Source organism: Mus caroli, chromosome 5 (genome assembly GCF_900094665.2).
Source record: "Mus caroli chromosome 5, CAROLI_EIJ_v1.1, whole genome shotgun sequence".
Taxonomy (NCBI): domain Eukaryota; kingdom Metazoa; phylum Chordata; class Mammalia; order Rodentia; family Muridae; genus Mus; species Mus caroli.
The window spans coordinates 42,512,786-42,535,703 of record NC_034574.1 but is presented as its reverse complement, the minus strand read 5'-3'; the positions used below and the strand labels follow the sequence as shown (position 1 = coordinate 42,535,703).

At 37.4% G+C, this 22,918-nt stretch overlaps 1 protein-coding gene across 5 annotated transcripts in view; it reads left to right on the top strand.

The window, feature by feature from the left end:
- Kcnip4 (potassium voltage-gated channel interacting protein 4) overlaps positions 1 to 22,553 on the top strand; it is a 1,098,278-nt gene extending 1,075,725 nt beyond the window's left edge. For all 5 annotated transcript variants that reach the window (XM_021161807.2, XM_021161803.2, XM_029477028.1 and 2 more), the window contains 5 exons: positions 4,414 to 4,484; positions 15,723 to 15,830; positions 17,773 to 17,877; positions 18,453 to 18,515; positions 21,097 to 22,553. In XM_021161807.2, coding sequence (XP_021017466.1) covers positions 4,414 to 4,484; positions 15,723 to 15,830; positions 17,773 to 17,877; positions 18,453 to 18,515; positions 21,097 to 21,144 — 395 coding nt within the window. In that variant the 3' untranslated portion in view covers positions 21,145 to 22,553. The remainder of the gene's footprint in view (positions 1 to 4,413; positions 4,485 to 15,722; positions 15,831 to 17,772; positions 17,878 to 18,452; positions 18,516 to 21,096) is intronic.
- Positions 22,554 to 22,918: the final 365 nt, after the last annotated feature.

Genomic DNA, 22,918 nt, shown 5'->3' with positions numbered 1-22,918 from the left:
TAAGGCCCTGAATTTGATTCTCAACACTAAAATGAAAGAGAGAGGGAAAGAAAAAGAATATTTGGTACCATCTGACCATACAATTATACTTATGCAATATAAATATAAATTACTTCAACAATTTTAAAGAAAGACCATGTTTACTTTTTATCTGCCAACATATACCATGGTACAAATAACAGAGAATAGAAACAAATTGAAATCTTTGTTATTATTTATTTTTTAATCAAAGTTATTGCATACTACAACTTAGGTTGCTCTCCATATTAAAATGAAAACTTTAAAAAAGAATTATTTTTCCATTAGAGAATATCTACTTAAACAGAGAAATCTACATTGCAAAGGATTCTTCTCACAAATCAGAAGGGATCTAGGGCAGAAAGAATCACTTTCTGGCTCTTACAATTTCCTTGATTATTCATGTTAATTGACTGCATAAATCTAAAGGTTCATCGTTGGAGAGAATGCGATAGTGCTAAGAATGATGACGTGCCATTTAAAAATTAATATTATGCATGCAAATTACATCTCCCAGTGATGCCTGCAAAGGACAAATGGTCCCAGGAAGAAGGCAATCTCCGATGGCAGACAGCTTCATATTGTAGCTGTCTTCTTCCACAGAGTCATCATTTATTCAGGTTGATAGTCTGAGAGCAACAGGTTTCTGGCAGTGTGAACAGTAACAGTGAAGCACTTATAAATCAGCTCATCTCACCATATGCTGCACAAATACTTTGTCTTGTATACAGAAGCACCTGCACAATGTGTGTTGTGTCAGCTTCCGGGCTCTTCCTAAGGCCTAGTGAAACAATTTACCAAAGGTAGCTTGTTGGTGTTCTGAATGGATGTCAACACAGCCATACTGAAGAGAGCATCTTGCAGGCAGCTAAAGCATGCCTAGCATAAAGCAATAAGATGGGGAAGAGCTTGATAGTGATGCTGCCTGTGTGTTCCAGTGTTTATCTGTATGCAGTAGAAGCATTAAGATTATAACTCTTAGCACATTAACCATTACATCTTGGGAGAAGTGAAGGTTTCTAGACTATCTCTGCTTGTGTTGTAGGAACTTTGCACATACTTTGACTATGCTACACCCTCAATGAGCAGATATTAAAGAGGTGAGACAGTAAGCTCAACTCAGAAGAACATGCCTATAAATATCCATTTGGCAGCCATCAGACTCAAAGCAACTGAGGTATATACATGGCTGCTCTAGATATAAATATTGAACTAAATAGTAAAGACTATACAAATTGCTACATGATGCATGTATTTCTCATCCCAGACCACTAGAATTTCCATCTCAGTTAATAGGGAGAATTGAGAACTGGCCTGCTGTTGTTGCTGTTATTTTTGAGGGGATGGGTTGCTTTAACACAGAGCCTTTCCCATGGCAAAGATGTTCTCTACCACTGAGTTCTAGCCCTATTCTTAGAGAACTCGATGGCAGAGACTGCTGTTCAAACACACAGATTTGCAGAAGGTCAATGTCCTGAATTGCAGATTCAAATTCAACACACTATTTCTATACCTTGTGCTTGAAATCAGATAGAATAGAATTAAGGTTGGAAGGAGAAACTCCATGAAACTGATTTCACTTCTCAAACCTGGGATATTATCATGGATTAAGAAATTTGATCAAACGATTAGTTGAAATCCAAGCATTGCAAAAATGATAGCTAATGTTCACCGAACATCGAATAGGTTCTTGTGATGACTATAAACTCTTTCCACATGGAACCTCTCATTTAAACTTCATGCTGGTTCTAGGAAGTACATGCTAATATCACTATTATTTATGGATGAGAAAAGTGAGTCACAGAAAGCTTGACAGGCACAAGGCCACACAGTCTTTGAAAAAGCTGACATTCAAATTTAAGCAATCTAGTTTTACTATTCTGTTAGATAAATCTATCAACATGATAAATGTAGGTTGAAAGGTTGGCTAAACTTCCAAGAGAATTGTCAAGGTGCACTGAAGGAGCAAGAAGCCCCCTGAACCACATCAGTGTAAACTTTGAGGTTGTCATTGCCACACATCAAGCATTGAAATTAATGAGATAACATTTGAGAAGAATATTTATCACTTGCCTTTATCATTTTCTTAAATTAAAAAAATCATGGTGAATTTTGCTAGCTACAGTAATATTTACCTCGATTGTCTAAACATGGTGACAAGAAACGCAAGCTCATTATAAACTATGCAAAACTTATTTTTTTTTCTCCCCTGGAAATAAATTTAACATGGCTCCCATAAACTCAAACCTCCTTGGAGTTATATAAAGAGCTTAAGAAGTACATGAAAAGTATTATTAAGTGCAAAACAACTTTCCAAACCTGAATAGACTGCCAATCCTTCATTACTCTATAATAAAAATTCCCAACAATTGCACTAAGTCATTGCAACTAAATCCCTGTCCCATATCCAGAATAACTTCCCCCTAGAACGTATCAACACCACACAGGCATCACTCTAGGTATTGCCAGTTTCACATAGTGTATGGACTCAATTTGGGTGTCTGGTTAACTTATTGAAAATAAACTTAATGGGGCTGAGAAGATGGCTGAGTTAATTGCCCAAATACAGAGACCGGAGCTCAGATTCCCAACACTCATATAAATGCCAGGTGTGGTGTAGTGCATCTGCTACCATCAGTGCTGGCAGGGGGTACAGATGTTTCCCAGAGGCTCATGGCTAGCTAGCCTATCTGAAACTGTGAGCTCCATGTTCAGTGAGAAACCTTCTCTTAAAACTAAAGCAGAGAGTAATAGATGAAGATACTCAAAATTAAAACCGTGTGCACACACTTGCAAATAACATACATGTACAGGCATGAAACACTCCCCACACACATACATGTGCACACCACACACAGACAGACAGACAGAGAGAGAGAGAGAGAGAGAGAGACAGAGACAGAGACAGAGACAGAGATCACAATTCACATGGTTAAAGTCAGCGCTGTATTATATTGTATTTAGAATGAGGGATGAAGGGAGTTGCTGCCATCATTTTTGAGAAGCAACTTTAAAGGTTTTTGCAGTCATATTTGAGATGCATGATCTTCATGTTAACGAGCAATAACTTGGATGAAACATTGAGGGAAAACATTCCTAAATCGCTCAGAGTCCCAAGAGGGCAGAGAGAAGTTTGGATTTCCTCTGACAGACTGGAGAAACTTTGAAAGAAGGGGATCAATGATACGAGACTTGTTTTCATTGGGACAAGCAATTCCCCATCCCTGGCTATTTGCACTCAGTGCCTTGGCAGCCTTTTAAAACCAACTCATAATGTCAAAAAGGAATAGAAGTCATAAGGAATCCCAGTAAAAATAAACACCGAAAGTCACAAAACAGAAATTAATAAGCCTTTAAGGCAGCAGATAAAGGGCTAGAAGCAAAAAGCTAAAAGGTTACATTTTTGTAGGGTGAAGACTAAAGGCTAAAACCCAGGAGAGGGAGTATTTAACATACTCATGTAAATTTGATCAAGAATTGAGCACAAAAGCACTTAGAGAGTAAAGCTGGGCATTAAGAAAAGAAAACAAAGAGAAATACGTTTAAAATGAGAACTGAAGAAGGCTCAGAGGTTAGTTAGACATAGCAAGAGCAGGAGGGAGGAACAGAGTGGTCATGGGAAAGAGACACAGAGGAATAGTTACATTTCAGGGACTTCAGCGACCTCAGACTACAGCCAACGACCTTCGACGACAGCCAGCAGAAGTGCACAGACTGAGTCATCTGTCTTTGTCTTTACTACTCCAAGCTTTGGATCCCACCCAGGACACAAGCAGGATAGTGGCACCCTACTGCATGCAGTGACATATAAGTGGGAATCTCAGGGTCTACAAAGTCCTCTACATATGTTAGCCACCAGAAGCTTCCTAAGTCCCCAGCCAAATTAACTGGCCATGGGACTGCCTCCAATTTTCATGTCTCAGAATCCCTCTTAGTGACTAGGTGACTTTGTGCAAGTTTCCCAACCTCTTTACATGCAAAACTACTTCTCTGAGCTGTAAACACATAGACAAAATGAGTAATGACAGGAATATTAATGGTACCAACTTATGTGTCACATTATTTGGGTTCTTACTACTTTACTTATGGAGATAAAATTTTGCCAAGCATCAAAAGATGTCAAGACATGTTTCCATCATCTTTACATCCACCTATGGGACCAGTACTCATTCCAGGCTGAGATCAAGAGCCACAATCTCATGTGTTGAGATTAATTCTAACCAGAGGCTCATAGAAAATTCGTCACCAATGGCCTCAGAATGACTCATTTCTATGAATTGCAAGTTGCAGTCACAATATAGAAAGATTGGGCAGCAGAGATCAAAACATGCATTAAAGAGAAAGGGGTAGGCTATAGAAACATTAACTAAATGATATCCCTTTTCAATGTTTCAGACTCCACAACATATGCACATTTTCTCTTCAATGCATTCGACACGGACCACAATGGAGCTGTGAGCTTTGAGGTAAGCCTTAGACTCTCATTCCACCACTTGACTTAAGGCACACTGAAAGAAATGTAAATCCTTTTAGCAAGAAAGTTAAAGATTTGGTATTTGCTCATTTTAGAAATTTCCAAAAACATCTCCTTTCTCCTATTATGTTGGCATGCAGCTGTTCTTATCTTTGCAAAGTTGGACAAATTACAAGCCATATTTATTGCACTTTCAAATGTTTTCTATCTGCTCACCCATAACTGTCCTCAACAGCATGAGGGCAATCCAAGAAGGCAAATGATTTATCTGACATTTACTGGAACTTACCATGGGCTAGTTCCTATAGCAGACCTGGGAAGTATTGATGTAATATATGTCAGCTCAGCTGGGGAAGCCTAGTAAACGTACATAAGACAAGATGTTTAATACAGAAAATAGTGCTGCCTTCATCAGCCCCAGAAGTTTACAATGAAATTAAAACTTTCAAGTGACTTATATAGTACAAGCATGCAGGGCTGTTTATGAAATATATGAGAATCAGAATAAACTGTTTCTCTCTCCTCTCTCTCATACACATGGACTCATTCATAGGGGAAGATGACAGATAGATAGACAGATAGACAGACAGACAGATAAAAAGACAGATGTATACTATGGGTAGAGAGAGTGATGTCTTTGTAGGGTTCATCTGGTGCCTATCAGGTCACAGGTAACATGTAATTGTGGGTGCTAAAGGAATAAATGGAATCTAAATTTGGATTAGCTGTCTGTGACTTTTATTTTTGTTAAGAAAATTGTGAGAATTTTTGTTCATAGATTTGCTTACATTCTGAGTGAGTGTATTTGGTCTTTAAGCAGATAACTTATCTATTAACTTATTTTGTAATTTCAATATCAGGTAGATGATAGACAGACAGATGGACAGGCAGAGAGATACTAAAGAGAGAGAGAATGGTAACATTTAGGGTATATATTTTCTACAGGGTGTGGAGGAAGATGCAGATGACACATATGAACAGGAATTCCAATAAGGATCCTGACACACCAAGTGAGATGATGGAGTGAGGCTAGAGATGAGACTTGATGGGAAAATGAAGCACAGGCAGAAGCGACTGGAAGAGCAAAGCCTGTACTGGTGGTTTTCATGTATTATGTCTTGAGAAACTAGCAGAAGCTAATAATGTGAATACAAGTTGAGATGGGAAACATGAGGCAGAATCTGAGTGGAGACTTTACCTTGGGAATAAAGAGAAAACATCTATAGATCTTCTGGAAGACAAAATGTAAGAATATGAGCCAGGAAAGTGAGTTGGAAAAGGAAACAGAGGCCACATCTCAGGCAGGCTGCCAACTAAAGAGGTTGAAGACTGTGCTATAAGAGATAAGGACCCCTGAGGAAATTTCAACGGGATGGTTTATGTGTGTGAGCTATGCTCCTGAAATGGGGAGTGGCTTAGAAGTTATTTATTCAGAGAGTCCAGACAGGAGCTGATGACAAACCGAACTGTAGTAAAAGCTTTGAGATGAATGCAAACTTATTAACCATAAGCTTGGTAGAACTGTAACTATCTGATATGTTTAGGAGAGGAAACAATTTTGGCATGGACAGCAGTCTGAACACATATGTGCTATGTGGAGGCAGGCTGAAGGAAGAAGAGTGGATCTTCATAAAATATCAATCTATGGTCCTTGTGCAGAATTTCTAGATGCAACTAAATACCTTCTCATGTGTACGATATCCTCATGAAAAACTCGGGCCATCCGTTTGAAGATTTTGGACCAGGGATTTTAAACATCACCTCACAAAACTTAACCCAGAAATATCCTAAGATGGGAAGGGTAGATGATGTTAGTGATTGAGATGTGAATCAAGAAGTCAGGACAGGGCACTGAGCAACCTAGATGCAGAAGCAGCAGTTACTAGGCCAAGGAAGAAAGTTCAAGGTTGTCCCAGATTTCCCACAATACCACTTCTAGTGGCACCTTAGACTTCCTAGGAGATTATCCTCTTAGTACTTTATCTATAATGCTAGTATTAGCATACCCTCCATATGCCTATACTGTGAGAGACAGAAGTTCTAGTTCACCTAATAAAAAATATTATAGTTAATTACAGAGAATGGCAGAGGCAAAAACTACTAGTGATTTTGCTACTTGATAACAACTGTGTATCAGAAACTTGCTACCCTGTTATTCATGTCCCACATAACTTTAATTATGCATGTACAGTCAGTCTATTGATAATAATGTGTGATAATATATAACAATTCTTTTATGATGTCTATGCAAAATACCAGTAATTATGATTAGGACTGATTTTAATTTGGGAGGTTACTTGTGAGAGTTACCTATGATATTCATGTTGGTATAATGTTTTTCCTTTTAATATGAACTACTAAGTTCATAAATGCTAATAAATAGTAAATCAGAATCAAAGTTGAAGCTAGGGTACTGCAGTTATATTTCTTAACTAACTCACTACCTGGAAGATATCAAAATAACAGAAATGCCTTGGGAGTAAACACATTTGGAATGCATCCTGGAAAAATTAGCAGAGACCATCCTGATTTCGAGATAAAGAAAAATGGCAGATTTCCAATACTTGCTTAAAGGTGAAGGACAGAATGAACAAGTCAGAGGGGATCTGGTTTTGATTAACTGGATCTAATCCCCTTCTTGCCACCAAGTGGCTGTGGGGCCCAGAATTTATTATTTAAGCCCTCTAGGCCTTAATATTCATAACACTACAACATCAGCAGTGAAGCAAATCCATAGGTCAACATACAAATGGAAAAGTCCTAATGGGAGTATTCGGTTTGGCTAGAGCACATGCTAGCACCAAATAAATGTTCAATATTTATTAAATTTTAACTGTAGCATTTATTACTACATGAATTGCCTGATAAAGGTAATTAATTCTGGCATTTGGCATCACATTACACTAGATTACACAGAAACCTAGAGTCCTTAGACATACCCAGGAAAAGGCTCAGATGATTACTCTGTAATATGACAGGTTATTATCTCATTATCATAGGCACTTACTGTATTAAATGCTCAATATATTAGCGACAATACCTACTCAGTGATAAAAATGCAAACCCATGTTTATTTAGCTTTCATTATTTTAGCAATGTCTCAGTTAATCACACAGTATTAATTTCTATAGCCCTTCTAGGTACTACTGTTATATCCTTTTAGCAAATGAGAACGGGGAGTCGAGTCATAAAGTTAAATATCCTGCCATAGTTACACAGTTAGAATATAAAGCACTTAACATTCAAATTCAGGCTCTCCGGCCTCAAATTTGTCGGCACACATTTATTCTCCAATCTCATGTACATTTCTATGCTGAAATCCTGAATTTTGTCTTTAAGAGACTTCATACTTTCGAACAACATAAATGAAGAGACAGTTGACAGGTACAGACAGAGCACATGCACAGTATTAATGTCCTCAACTAAGTCCATAGGAAACTACAATCAAATGTATTATATCTGTTCAACAAAATAAAATAAAGGAGGGCATACCAACTATTGGCATCCATGTACTCAGTGAGCACATGCTTAGGCTTTGCCCAGCATCTCCTACACTGAGGTGGCATTTAACTGAGGTTCTGTGGTCAGAAAGTGGTGGGAATCATTTTTCATCCCTGCTTATCTGTGGAAATTGCAAGATCAGGTACTGGGTTTTTGATGAACCAGAATTCCTTTCATTTTATTTCACCATGTGTAAATGATAAATTAGCTTTTATTGTTCAGTCACTGGTGAAGCTTTTAGGATCCTTTGATTAATGTAATAGAGTATGATATGCAGATAAGTAGCTAGGTGGTAGAGGACAGAGGATGGATAGTAGATAGAAGATGATAGATAAGAGATAAATTGATAATGATAAATTAGTTAGATATATTAGATAGGTATAGATAAGTTGATAATGATAGATCATATGTAATACATACATAATTGATAAATAATTTAAGATTAGCTAGATGATATAGCTATAAATTGGTAAATAATGACTGATAGATGATAATAAATTGATAAATAATGACAGATAGATCATAGGTAGATAAAAAAGGACAGATAGCTTAGATAGACGGACAGACAAAGATAGATATTCACATTAGTTTAACTCAGGCTTTGGCAACAAGATTCACCATAATAAAATTTAGTACTACTATGCAGCACCTCTCCTACTTCCCAACATGTGGTCATCATTTTGAAATGAATCGAATAGAGAGGGGAAGGCTTGTACAAAGTCAAGGGCCTGCACACTACAAGGCTGACTTGTTCAAAGCCATTTAGGAAAGTGAATGGGAAATGGAGCGAATCCTACTCATCTCTAGCAGCAGCGTCTCTAAAATCCATGGTCTCGAGTCAGCAGCCAGGAGCCTCTCGCAGAAAGAGCCAAGTATTTTTGATTTTGCAGTCAGACAGACCATTGCAGTCCATTCTCTCAGACATTATCACCTTCAGGTATTCATGTGGCTGAGAATTTCCCAGATTGCTCATGGTATTGAGGCTGAGTTAAAACCCTCTGTGAGAATAATTCTGAAATAGGTAAAATTGCTACTCCAGGTAAATGATGAGTTAGAGCTGAAAGGAAATGCTATTTGCAGACAACTCAATTCACATGGAAAATGATGTGAGCCGCACCCCCCTGGAGATCTGCAGTGGAGGCATTACCCCAAACTAATAGGAACTGTTACTCACCGTGCTGACAAAATATTTTTATACAAATATCAGTTAAGTTTATGGAAAAACATTCTAGTATGTGTCACTTTGTTAAATGGCATAGCTATGACCTTTGAAATGTCAGGAGGTATTATTTTAAGCAATGTTTCTAATTGTAATAGAATTCCATTTTTATCAGATTTGTTCATCTTTGAGACACACACACAGTTTTTTGTACAGAATTCTATTATTGTTTTCTGATCAACATGGGGGCCTCTGTACTCTCATGGGGGCATCCCTAGAGAGTACTCAACTTCATTCATTCATTTTTTTTCATTTAACAAATATCCACCACGCCTACTATGTGCCAAACACCCTTCAGCATGCTAGAGGCAGAAGGGAACAATGTAGGAGACCATGCTTGCCCTGGTACAAACTTCATCCCCCCAAGTTCATGACTAATTTCTGTAGATCACACATGTTCTCATCATAAGGGTTCCTCACCTGGGCCTCAAACAAATCCTTTGGATTTCCCAGGACTGGATTCCTGCACCATGCTCTCTAGCTTTTCTTGTCACCCCGTCATGGGAGCCTGCACCTCTTCTATCATCAGGGGTCTAGCACCCCTGACTCAGTTGCACTCCTTTCCACTTCCCATACTCTCCAAGTGCAAGTCCTGTGACTTCCTTATGGCAAAGGCCTTCGTATGCACAGACATCTCAGAAACAAAAGAGGACAAGAGAAATAGGTAGACAACAAATATCTTTAATTGTTCCCATGTTCTGAAGAACAGTCTCCTCTTTTTAAATCATGTTATAATATATATATATATATATATTTTTTTTTAAGGATTCGCCATGCTTTATACTTACAAGCAGATGCAGAGAGCAGAGCTCTCATGTGGGATGCAGTTTCTTCTGTAACTCACACCATGGGTTACTAGGGCATGCTTGCTCCAGTTAATGAACTAACAGATACCATACTGTTAACTTTCATGCTAAATTCGGATTTCTTTGGGTTTTACTGGATGTCCTTTTTTCTGACCCAGTACCCCATGTAGGATAGAATTTCATTTAGCCCTGTCCACAGTTCATTTAGTCATAACGTCCCCTTAGACCCTTGTTAGCACTGACAGTGTCTTAGGCTTCTTTTACTTGTAACCATCTTGACAGTTTGAAGAAGTATTGTTCGGGTATTTGGTAGAATGCCTTTCAGTCCAGATTTGTATGATGGGTCTCTCATGATTAAATTGGGGTTATGGGTTTGGGAAATGAAGAGTGCGGGGGGGGGGCATTTTATCACATAGAATGAGTACACTGTCAAAATGATTTACGACTGTTGATACTGATCTTGTCTGCCTGCCTAAAATGGCATTTGTCAAGTCAAGTCTAGTGTCTACCCATTTTCAAAATAATACTCTTTAGAAAGAAGTCACTGTATATTAATGAAATGTGAGGGTACCAAAGGATGCAACTTATTCATTTGGAATTTCACATGGGGAATCTGTCCTTCTCCAGGCATCAATAAATAAATACAACACACATTTATAGCAACATAGGCACATGGGTACTTATGTTATATCTTGCATTAAAAGCAAGTGTGGGACTGAAGAGATGGCTCAGCGGTTAAGAGCGCCGACTGCTATTCCAAAGGTCCTGAGTTCAAATCCCAGCAACCACATGGTGGCTCACAACCATCTATAACAAGATCTGATGCCCTCTTCTGGGCTGTCCGAAGATAGCTACATAACTAAAGTGTACTTACATATAATAAATAAATCTTTAAAAATAATAAAATAAAAAAATAAAGGTGTGCACCACCAGCTCCCAGCATGAGCTATTTAAAAAAAAAAAAAAAGCAAGTGTGACCCTACTTATACTTGAGGTCAGTAAGACATTACTGTTGGGTTTCTTGTGCCTTTGACCTTCCTCCATCAAGGCAATTAATGAGAATCAAATGCACATCAAAAGAGTACAGAAAATTACCTGTCACACCGAAATTTTTCTTTGTTCGTAAGGTCAAGGGTCCTGCTTACAACCTGTTCAGTTGCCAAGATTTGAAATTAGCATCTGTGAGTCTCAGTCTGAGGTCATAACCTGAGACATATAACTGCTAGAAAGCCCTTTTTACCTACTCCTGTCTTGTAATAGAATTTATATCCAAGAGTATATGAAACCTGATTTCTCTGACTTTTTAGACCATTATTTATTTGTTTGTTTGTTTGTCCATTCATGTAAAGAATTACGTTTTGCAGACACTTTCAAATGTTCTACAGTGGCACTAATAAACTGAAGTGGAGTGGAGCCTTTCCTTCACATTCTCTCACAACTTTCTCCTACACTCAGTAACGGATGTGAGGCACATTTTTCTGCCTTGATGTCCTACATGACCACAGGCCTTGGCTCCAGTCCAAGCTAGACAGGAAACCTGGAATTTGAAACAGATGTCTGGTTCAGTTTCCAGAACTGACTGCTGTTCAAAGCTCTGTGCTGTGATGCAGTCACATCCCTAAGCACCCATCTATAAAGGAAAGACAGTAGGACTCATTCCTTAGGCTCCATGAGACAACTGGTATCATCTAACAGGGAACTGCTGAACCAGATGTCCCCTCAAATCTACAGTGGCTAGTCATTATTACGTTTAATTTCTACATTTAACTTCTGTGTCTTAGGACCACTTATCCACGGCTCTTCTTCCCACTGAAAATAAGACAGAATTGTGAGAAACACAGAAAGACGTTTGCTGCGGGATCATTTTTAACAAGGAAACAATTTAATTAACTTACATATTCAACAATAGGAATTACTGAATTGAGTTGCTTTATATCCATATCACTAAACAATGCTGCAGACTTTGAAATCATGCAGGTACTGAAATTAGAGGTCAGTGACCATAACATTTTAGAAAAATAGTGGGAGAAAAAAATGGAAAGAGAATATCATTATGATAACTTCAAGTTCTGGTCCATGGTTGCATAAAATTACATTTCTATTCATGTGTATTTGTATCTCTGTGTGTGGTGGATTGGCATTTCAAACGTGATTCTAGGGGACTGAAGAGATGATTCAGCAGTTAGGAGCACTGCTTGCTCTTCCAGGGATCCAGGGGTTCAATTTCCAATACCTAATCTGGGCTTCACAACTGTCTATAAGTCCAGTTCTAGGGGATCCAATTCCCTCTTCTGGCCTGCATACAAGTATCACCCAGACACACATGCTGGCAAAATATCATATATATAGATGAAAACAGAAATCATCTTCAAAAAAAAGTTTGAAATATGATTCTTGTAGTTCAAATGTTCAGAAGTTATGTTGGTACATTATATTTTGGTAAATATGATATATTTCTATGACTCAATTATTCAGTTAGTTCTATTCTGTCAAGAAGGATTTTCAATAGTGTGGCAAAATACTTGTAATATTAAATTAAATATATCAATACATGATATGATTAATACATTTTAAAATGCTGATATGAATGCAACAATGGGATATTCTCCATTATCTTATAGACATATTAAGTATTTAACATATGCACATGCTATAAAATATATACACTATCTATACTTTATTAAAGATCATATATATGGCTTTTAATAAATATGTGCTCTTATGTGAGAATAGAAAATAGAGTGAGAGATTATGTGAGAACAGAGAATAGAAATATTTAATATTAGTAGGTATTAGATTTATGTGTGCTTACAGCATTTTTCAGTACAATTTTAAATAATTTATCAAATCCTTAAACATCACCACAAAGGTTAAAATCAAAGAACGGGACTGGGTGGGTTGAGGAGCGGGGGAGGGAGAGGAATAGTGGGATTTTCGGAGGGGAAACTAGGAAAGGGGATAACATTTGAAATGTAAATAAAGAAAATATCTAATTAAAAAAATCAAAGAACTACTAATTTAGTTTAGTGTAGCTACAATCACTTTTCAAGACACTAAGTTATTTTAAAAGACATTACTATTTCAGTCAAAATAAGTAAGCTGTCTCTTTATAGGATAAAGTCAGGCTATAATCTATTAATAACTTTCTATGATGAGTCTGTCACCTTCACAACCTTTACTGAGCCATTTAATGTTCCCATTTGGACTTTGTAGCAGCCACCTCCCAATGGGTTGCTCAAAGCCAGAGTGGTCTTTGCCTGGCAGAAGTCAGAACGATGAATGTTCCACGAATAGTAAGTAGCCTCGAGACACAGAGTAAAAGGCTGTCTGATCAAAGAACTGTCATTACAGTGCAAGACTAGGTAATTACTAAGTCAGGCCTTGCTCTCAGTGGTCTAGAGAAGGATCTATAATAGCCATACTCTTGGTTAGTAATGAGCGTGTTTATCAAGTATACAGTAAACCAAATATAAGAGATAGATATATGATAGATGATAGATAGATAGATAGATAGATAGATAGATAGATAGATAGATAGATAGATAGATAGATAGACAGACACAGACAGACAGACAGAGGGGCAGATGACAGGTAGATAGATGATAGATAAAGACAGAGAGGAGAAACACACACACAGAAAGAGACAGAGACAGAAACAGAGACAGAGACAGAGAGAGAGAGAGAGAGAGAGAGAGAGAGAGAGAGAATGGAAATATCAAATTGTATTTTAAAATTCTCCAGTAGAAATCCATTGAGGAAGCTCTTTAATGCAGGTAACTGAACATCCTGGTAGAGAGAATCCTGTTCAGAAGTGTCACTTTGGGCAAGGTTTCCAAGACCAAGAATAATGACCCCAGAAAAGTGGTATCATCAAACTGAGTGCTTACGAACATCTACCAGAAACTAACTGGAGAAGTTGAGGCAGTAAGCTGCAGTTTCTGTTCCTTCCTCCCTTAGACCTTTTGATAACACAGAATAGAGAACAGTAATCCTGTTGAAAATGGGTTTGCTCTAGATATGTCTAGTATTAAGATAGTTTTATTCCTGGGCTATCACAGGGTTAGGGCAGGAACCCATTCTCAGCCAAAAGACAGTGGACCCTAGCCACTGCTCAGTGCAAGTCTGTTCAAGATGTTTAGTACTTAAGAGGAAGATCTGCATGAAAAGCAGAGTACTTTTCCTAATGACATTAGAAGCCGTAGAACAACTGGTATGTGATATTTTTGAGCTCACAGGAGTGAAAAGGCCAGAAATTTTTCGGACTGCACATTAAGTGTGGCCCAGTTTGTTGGCAAGGTGCTATCAGCAATCACTGAACTTCATGATTGAATGTTCCTGTCATGCGAGGAAGAACAGCTCTAATCTTGTTAGCATTCCTTCTAAGACTCCAAGCACTTCAGAATTACTCTTAAACTTGGACTAGGTTCAATAATGTAGCAAGTCACAGGTCTGATGGTCTTGGCCAAAAAGGTGACACAAACTTCCTGTCTTTGTTCAGATCGTTCCATCACTTTAGCCAGGGATAGTGTAGGACTTTGCTACTGCTGCAGAGACCATAAAAGAGAAACATATCCAAATGGAATATGCCCTTTACAAAGAAGACAAACAAAAAGAATCCTTGTGGTGTAATAGGGGCTCGCTTTCAACCTTTCATTTTTGACCAACTAAGGAAAAATTAAGTGCTGAGCAGTGTATTAGGATATCATTTATAAAAAGAAAATGGGGATGTATATAATAAACATATGACATATAGTTACAAACTTTTCTTGGAATAGAAATAGCTAAAGCCATTTTAGGACAAAGAACTTTTTACCAGACATCGTACATAAATTTTAATCTGTGAGCTAACTGCCCCAATACACTAACACTGAAGTAAGAAAAAAATTCTACTTAAAAACTAAACTGGGACAGGAAAACAGCTATTAAATGGTGGAATGCAGAAAAGGAGATAGAATACAAGTTCACCCAAAGGGCAGCTTTTAGACTTCCCTCGGTTTTTCATCCCTAACAAGAGACTGTCACTTCAGAGTTCAGTCATATTGTAGTATTGACCTTACTTTATATAACAACAAATACCTGTGAATTTTCTCTGGTTAGCCTGATTCCTTTTCACTGTAATCAAATCCATTTACACATTAGCTGAGCATTCCACAGAGTTAAAACAGACTTTCATGGCCAGTGCCCTCTCCGGAGACTGTAAAAAGTATCTTAATTCTTTCAATCATCATAAAATCTTTATGAGGTAGATACTACCCTCATATTTACAGATATGAAATTAGAGACAAAAAGACCCCAGTTTAGATTCTGAATCCAGTTTTTTCACAACTGCCCACGTGTCAATTATAATTAAATTAAAGAGTACAGCTTTTTTGTTTCTTAGGGATACTCTGCATTTTGTACTAATGAATATTATTTTTTCTTTAAAAAAAGACTGTATGTTTCCATGTGCACTGTGTGTGTGTGTACTCATGCATGAAGGTACAATTTCCAGTATCATGGTTAATTTAAATAAAGTTCTAATTAGATGAAAATATCAAAGGTTGGAGTATAGTTCATAATCACAAAGAACCCTGAGCAATTGAAGACTAGAAACACATTAGTAATTTTGGAAACATGTTCAGAACACATAGGGTTGTTAATTTTACTACCATCACTTAGCAAGAAATTTTACCAAGTACTAAATTATATTTTTATTGCTTTTTAGGATTTCATCAAAGGTCTTTCCATTTTGCTTCGAGGGACAGTACAAGAAAAACTCAACTGGGCATTTAATTTGTATGACATAAACAAAGATGGCTACATCACTAAAGAAGTAAGAGATGGCACACCAATTCAGTTATTCTCTGAGCCAGTTTTGCTCAACTTCAAAATATTAAACAATTTTAATGGTTACTTTAAAATCTCATTTTAGGAAACCAAAAAGATTTTATTTTATGTGATGTTGATAGCAATGAGACATATTGTAGTAAAATTAATTGGAATGGATAGGACTCATTTGTAATAATCTCCAAAGAAACCACAAAATGCCTCAATGTTATATTCTTTTTGTTTTTTTTTTTCTGCTAGTGATATGGAGAAAGGCTGGGATCCTTGGGAGTTACATAGGCCTTCCCATGGCAAGTGGACAATAGTTTTGGGGGGGCACAAAGTCCTAGAAAATCAACAGCTATCAAAGTTATATCACCCTGTGGTTGTCTTGATATTTCTCTTTGTTGGGGTGGATCAGGACAATGGTGGGATCTACAAGCACAACTGGAGATAATCAATGAAAGACATTCACAAATTAAAATGCTGGTTTATTAAGACAATTTAAAAGTGCAAGAGAAGGGAAGGGAGGGCGGTAACCAACCTTAGTGTAGGGTGTAAGACTAAAAGAACATTTTTCTTAAAGCCTGGGCATACTTAACAGCATTTCTGTGTGCATTAATAGCTTGAATAAAGGGTCCCATATGAGAAAAAGGACCAAAGACATGAACATACCTTATTAGATACAGACTCCAGGGTCAGGGCTCCACTGTTCGATTAGTTACTGGCACAGGATACATGGAGTCAGATTACATGTCATCAAGGAGTGCTAAGTGTAAGACTTCATGAATAGATGCACTTTGTGGATATTTAGTACAGCATGAGTATTCTTTGCCTAAGTACCTCAACAATACTGAGGCGCCTGGAGAACATTAAGAATCATCACCCTTCCCATTTGAACCATTCTTCTGTTTGCTTCAGAGCTGAGAGCTGAATAGCGCACTAATGCTCTATCCCCTTCTGTGTTTAATAGGGCTCATCAGATCTTCCTACATCTTAGGACTAACTTAGTTTACCACAGATCTGTTTAAAACATCTTTTACATTTTCACTTATTCTTACAAAATATTATCTAATCCATACTCTCAAAAGTGAATAAAACCGTATCCACCAATTAATCTAGGATGCATTTTATGTCAAATATTAAATCTGAATTAATGACATGGCAAAAACTAGATTTTACTTTAGAAGCTAAGAAAACGAGAAAGTGCTTCCTAGTCAAAATATTTGTATCGAAAGATGGCCTAGTCGGCCATCACTGGAAAGAGAGGCCCATTGGACTTGCAAACTTTATATGCCCCAATATAGGGGAATGCCAGGGCCAAAAGAATGGGAATGGGTGGGTAGGGAAGTGGGGGGTGCTATGGGGGACTTTTGGGATAGCATTGGAAATGTAATTGAGGAAAATATGTAATAAAAATATTAAAAAAAAAATATTTGAATCTGTATTCTTGTGTGACTTCTTTAGTTAAAGCCAAAACAGGATAAATACAAAATCCAATCAAAAAAAAAAAAAGCCAAAACAGGAAAAAGTAATTAAAACTTGCAAAAATATTTATTAATTGATTGTAATTAGCAGTTATAGTTCTAAATCTAAAATATTTCAAATATGTAGAAACTGGCTATCAATAAAATGTGTAATAATTCAATAAAACAAATTTTTGTAATTTTTGAAAATCAAAGTATTAAGTTAGACTACTCCTTTCCCAACCAACCAAGATACATGGGAATCTACTTCATTGCAAAACTGAGCTCTCACGATTGGTATATTTGGATTCTACTGCTTTTAGGCAAAAGGCTGTTTGTTGGCTATAGGCCAATCTAATGGCACCCCATAAAGAATTTAAGAAACAAGCAAATGAGACACTATGAACAAAATCTCCTAATGCATCTTAGATGGCTTTCCTCACAGCTGGTGTGCAGCCTCACTTGAGTGTCTTTCCATTTCAGGAAATGCTGGACATAATGAAAGCAATCTACGACATGATGGGGAAATGCACATACCCGGTCCTCAAGGAAGATGCTCCCCGGCAGCATGTGGAAACGTTCTTCCAGGTGGGAATGAACAATGAGAGCAAGGGAGGATGGTTATAAGAAGATTGCCTGATGCCTGGAAAACACACTGATGAAAAACAAAAAACAACAAAAACTGCAAAGAGAATGTTTATTCCTACGGACAGAATAATAGAACAAATACTGACTTAATTTCATAATCTGGGCTTTTAAGTGTATTTTGACAGACAACTGTACTTCCAGAAGAGTGGCAATACCCTGACAAAGGCATTCTCTTATTTCAGAGAGCGTTGTGATGCAGAGCCCACAAGGACCTTAAAGATAACTAATTCTCAATACTCTTCTATTTTATAAATGAAAAATCCAAGGCTCTAGATTTCAGGAAAATCTGTCAAATTTAGAAAACAATTTAGGTGGCATTACACAGAGGGGAAAACACACAACCTAAAATGATTGGGCTTCCTCATTGTAGGAATTCAGTAGTTCCTCCTAGAGTGAAACTGTCCCATGTAACACAAAATAATGAGTTCCATTCTTATCTCTTTGAATCTACTGGGTATGGGGAGGCTGTCAAAAGGCGACTCAATACAATGCTTTATTCTTTTCTTTCTCAACAGAAGATGGACAAAAATAAAGATGGTGTCGTTACCATAGATGAGTTCATTGAAAGTTGCCAAAAAGTAAGTAAGAACAACTATCCTTTTTGTTAGCATCAGCTCCAAGTGAGCACAGCCTATTAGCCAATATGAATTGGGAAAAATAAAAATCAAGTGTATAAGCTAATGAGACAGGCTTCTTACTTGCAAACAATTGGATTTATGTACACATCCAGTCTGACAGCACAGAATACTGATGTCAAAATTTACTTGTGCACTCCCTTTGTTTCTGAAAACCTTTAGGGAGGAATCATTACAGACTGACGCACAAAACCACATAGATTAAAATGACAGTTTCTGGTGCTGGACAGGTGGCTTGGTGTTTAAGAGTGCTTGCTGCTCACCTGAAGTTTTCTTCCCCGAACACAAGTCAGGATTCCCACAATGGCCTGTACCTTCAACTCCAAGGAATCTGACACCCTCTTCTGGACTTTGCAGGTCCACACATGCTTGTGTTCACATACCTACACACATACACACAAACATACATACACAGTAATAAAAACCCTTTAATCTTGTCCAGGCATAGTTCTTTTAAAACATGTTTTATTTGTGTCATCATAAAAACACAAATGTAGTGCAGCAGCCTATGGAACATTTTGTTGGTCTTTGTTGGTTTTTTTTGTGTTGTTGTTTGATTTGGTTTTTGTTGTTGTTGATTTTTCTTTTAAATTTTAAGTTAATTCTTTCGGTGTACGTCTGTTGTGAGGAAGGAGCGTGCCACAGCACCCATGTAGAGGGTAGAGGACAACTTTCAAGAGTTTTTTCTTTCCTTTCTCTTGTGAGCTGCAGAGACCAAATTCAGGTCCTCAGCAAAGTATCCCAGATTTAATATATGTGGACAAAAGGTAGTATTGTAGCTGAGCACAACTGTCTCTAGTTAGAAAAGTAAAGAAAAAATTCTGAGCACTCTAGTACTTATGGGCTGGACTTAGCTCACCTAGTGTGATGCAACTCAATGCCTGGATACAGCCATGAGTGCAGGTTAATAAACATGGAGAAACATTTACCGCTGCTTTAGCTTTTTTGTTCTCTTTCAATTGTTCAATTTTCAACATTGCTGATGCCTGCTTGCTTTTCAACTCACCTTTCCAAGTCAGCATTTCTGAGAGGTTGAAAGTGGTGATACCAATCCCCTTAGTGACATCACTTAGACTGAGACAGTGGTAAAATATAGCAAGGTGAACTCTCAATTCTGAACATCTAAGCTCCAAATGCAAGGACACCCACATTCATAAAAGAAACTTTAATAAAGCACTAAGCACACATCACACCCCCACAATAATAGTGGGAGACTTCAACACCACACTCTCAGCAAAGGACAGATCATGGAAACAGAAACTAAACAGAGCCAATGTGAAACTAACAGAAGTATTGAATCAAATGGATTTAACAGATATCTATAGAACATTTTATCCTAAAACAAAAGGATATACCTTCTTTGCAGCACCTCATGGTACCTTCTCCAAAACTGTTCATATATTTGGTAATAAAACAGGCCTCAACAGATACAAAAAGGTTGAAATAATCCCATGCACCCTATCAGATCACCATGGACTAAGGCTGGTCTTAAATTCCAACAAAAACAACGAAAAGCACACACACTCATGGAGGCTGAATAACGCTCTATTCAATGGTAACTTGGTCATGGAAGAAATAAAGAAATTAAAGGCTTTTTAGAATTTAATGAAAATGAAGACACATCATACCAAAACTTACGGCACACAATGAAAGCAGTGGTAAGAGGAAAACTCATAGCTCTGAGTGCCTCCAAAAAGAAACTGAAGGGCTTACATTAGTAGCTTGACAGCACACCTGAAAGCTCTAGAACAAAAAGAAGCAAATACACCCAAGAGGAGTAGAAGCCAGAAAATAATCAAACTCAGGGCTGAAATCAACCAAATAGAAACAAAAAGAACAAAGAATCATCAAAACCAGGATCTGGTTCTTTGAGGAAATCAATAAGATAGATAAACCTTTAGCCAGACTAACCAGAGAGCACAGAGATAATGTCCAAATTAATAAAATCAGAAATGAAAAAGGAGACATAACAATGAATTATATCTTAAAATTACTGTATTTGATGAATATTAAGTTGAAAATATTAAAATCATGTTCTATAAACATCATGGAACTATTATTGATAATTTTTCTCACTGTACTTGAAATTAGCATTTTCTTAGTGTTTAACTTCAAAGAGGTTTTGCTATTTTTAAATATTTAAAATATAATTACTGATAAAAATAATAATTTCTCTCCTAGAAAAAAAAAGTCAGCCACAGGACTGACCAGAAGCTTGTGTTAGTAGATCCCAGATGCAGGTCACAACCAAGATTAGCTGTCACATTTACTGATTTCATCCTGAGAGCATTTGAGAACAACCTTGGTCTAGCAAGTACCAAGTAAGATTTAAATGAAATATCTAAAGGCGTATTCCAGAACTAATAAAGTGGATGGACCCTTCTGGTTATTTGTAGTGGAGATAAGGGAAGATAAAGCTGCTATCACAAAGCAGCACATGAAGGGTCTTGGCCACACTTACGGGTACAGCGGTACTTTTCACTGTAGAGACAGTGAATAACTTCCTTCTGCTTCTCCCCTACAGGATGAAAACATCATGCGCTCCATGCAGCTCTTTGAAAATGTGATCTAGAATGTCAGCACCTCCTCGACCGACCGAAGAGGCAAATGTGAACGACTACACACAAGTTGAAGCCCCCACTTGTAGCATAGATAGCTCAGCTTTACACTGAGGCAGATTATGCAAACAGCTTTGTTTTAATATAAAGCAACCCCACCACCACCACCAAATTTACATTTTCCAGTTACAAATCTGCATCCACGTCACCGGGGCCATGAAATGTGCTAACTTATTTCATACTCAAACGGCACAGAATCTGGAATAGCTTTGATCCTCAGCCACGTATTGTTGAGGTTTTTACAGTTAAGTGATTTTAAAACATCAGTGGGTTTTCCTACTTGTTTGTATGTATTCAGCCCTGGGTTTTAAATGGTTTTCTAAAATAGTTACATCTGCATTTAACTTCCAGAAAGTCAATGAACTTTCATTAAATTCGACTCATGTAATACTGAAAAATGAAACAAAGATTACAATTTAAATAGACCAAAAACACAGTCCCAATTTCTATGGCTTCTCCCCCTGCTGTTAAAGATATTAATGTATTTGGCATTTTTTTAAAAGGACACTTAAAAAATTAGTTTATTATCAGATGTTAGCATATACCTAATAAAATTATTTTAGTATTTGTTAATTTTTCCATACTCAAGCCAAGGCTCTATATAATCCATGAAACTTTGGACCTGTTCAATCTTACCTGTAGACTGTTTTGTATTGTGTTATGAAGTAGAAATTCAAAGTGTCAAACAAACCAAGGATGTTTACAGACTTGCCAAGGGTCCGGATGTCTGTCCTGCAATGCCTAGTGACGCTTATTAACAAGTAACCCTAACAGCAGTAAAGGGCAGTTCTTGCCACCCTCCAAGCCCCTTAATGTTCTCACAGCATGTTTATCATACATAAGCCATTCAGGGACAGAGAATCCTTGACGCCCCAAAGCCTACTAGGAATAATGATCAAGTAAAATATTCTTTGAAAACACCCGTGATTCTATAGTATTGGAAGTTATACATAAGATTGTATAAAAAATGAATGCAAACACTGACGGTTCATCTGAATTGCATTATGATTTAGCACATCATATAGCTCAAAGGATTCATAGTCCTTTCAATGATCTTAAGCCAAAACTGTAGAGTTGCCACAACAGTACTATAGATATACACATCTTCCCTGTTTCGTAGAAATACAAGAACCAAGAGGATACAGGAGGAGAAAATTTACGACTGTCTGCAACAGTAAATCAGGTATCTATTCTGGTGTAGAGATAGGATGTTGAAAGCTGCCCTGCTATCACCAGTGTAGGAATTAAGAGTAGTACAGTACATGTACAGAAATCTGCCATCGCGTGTTTGTGTAAACTCAATGTGCACATTTTGTATCTCAAAATGGAAAAATAAAAGCAAAATAAAGTGTTTATTACTCTACTTTGTGTGCTATAGGTCTTTATGGTCTAGCAAGTTCTATAGTTAGATCTAGACTAAAACCTGCCTGTCACTACCTTTGGGTAATACCGCCTACAAAGAAAACTCAAAGCAAGACTGAACTCAGGCAGCTGCTGTAGCAGACATGGTCTGAGAATGTGACAAGGATAGGATAGACCTGATTCAAATTGACCTGATAAAAGAAACCCTGCTGGAGAATGGGCATGTCTGTAGTATGGTACCCCAGCATTTGCTTGGATTCTTTCACCTGACAGCTGGATAACTATCTGAAGGAAGAACTGCAAAAGGTCACCCAGATGGCTGTGGGAGAGAACAAGGGTAAGGGCATCATCTATCCAGTGTTTCGA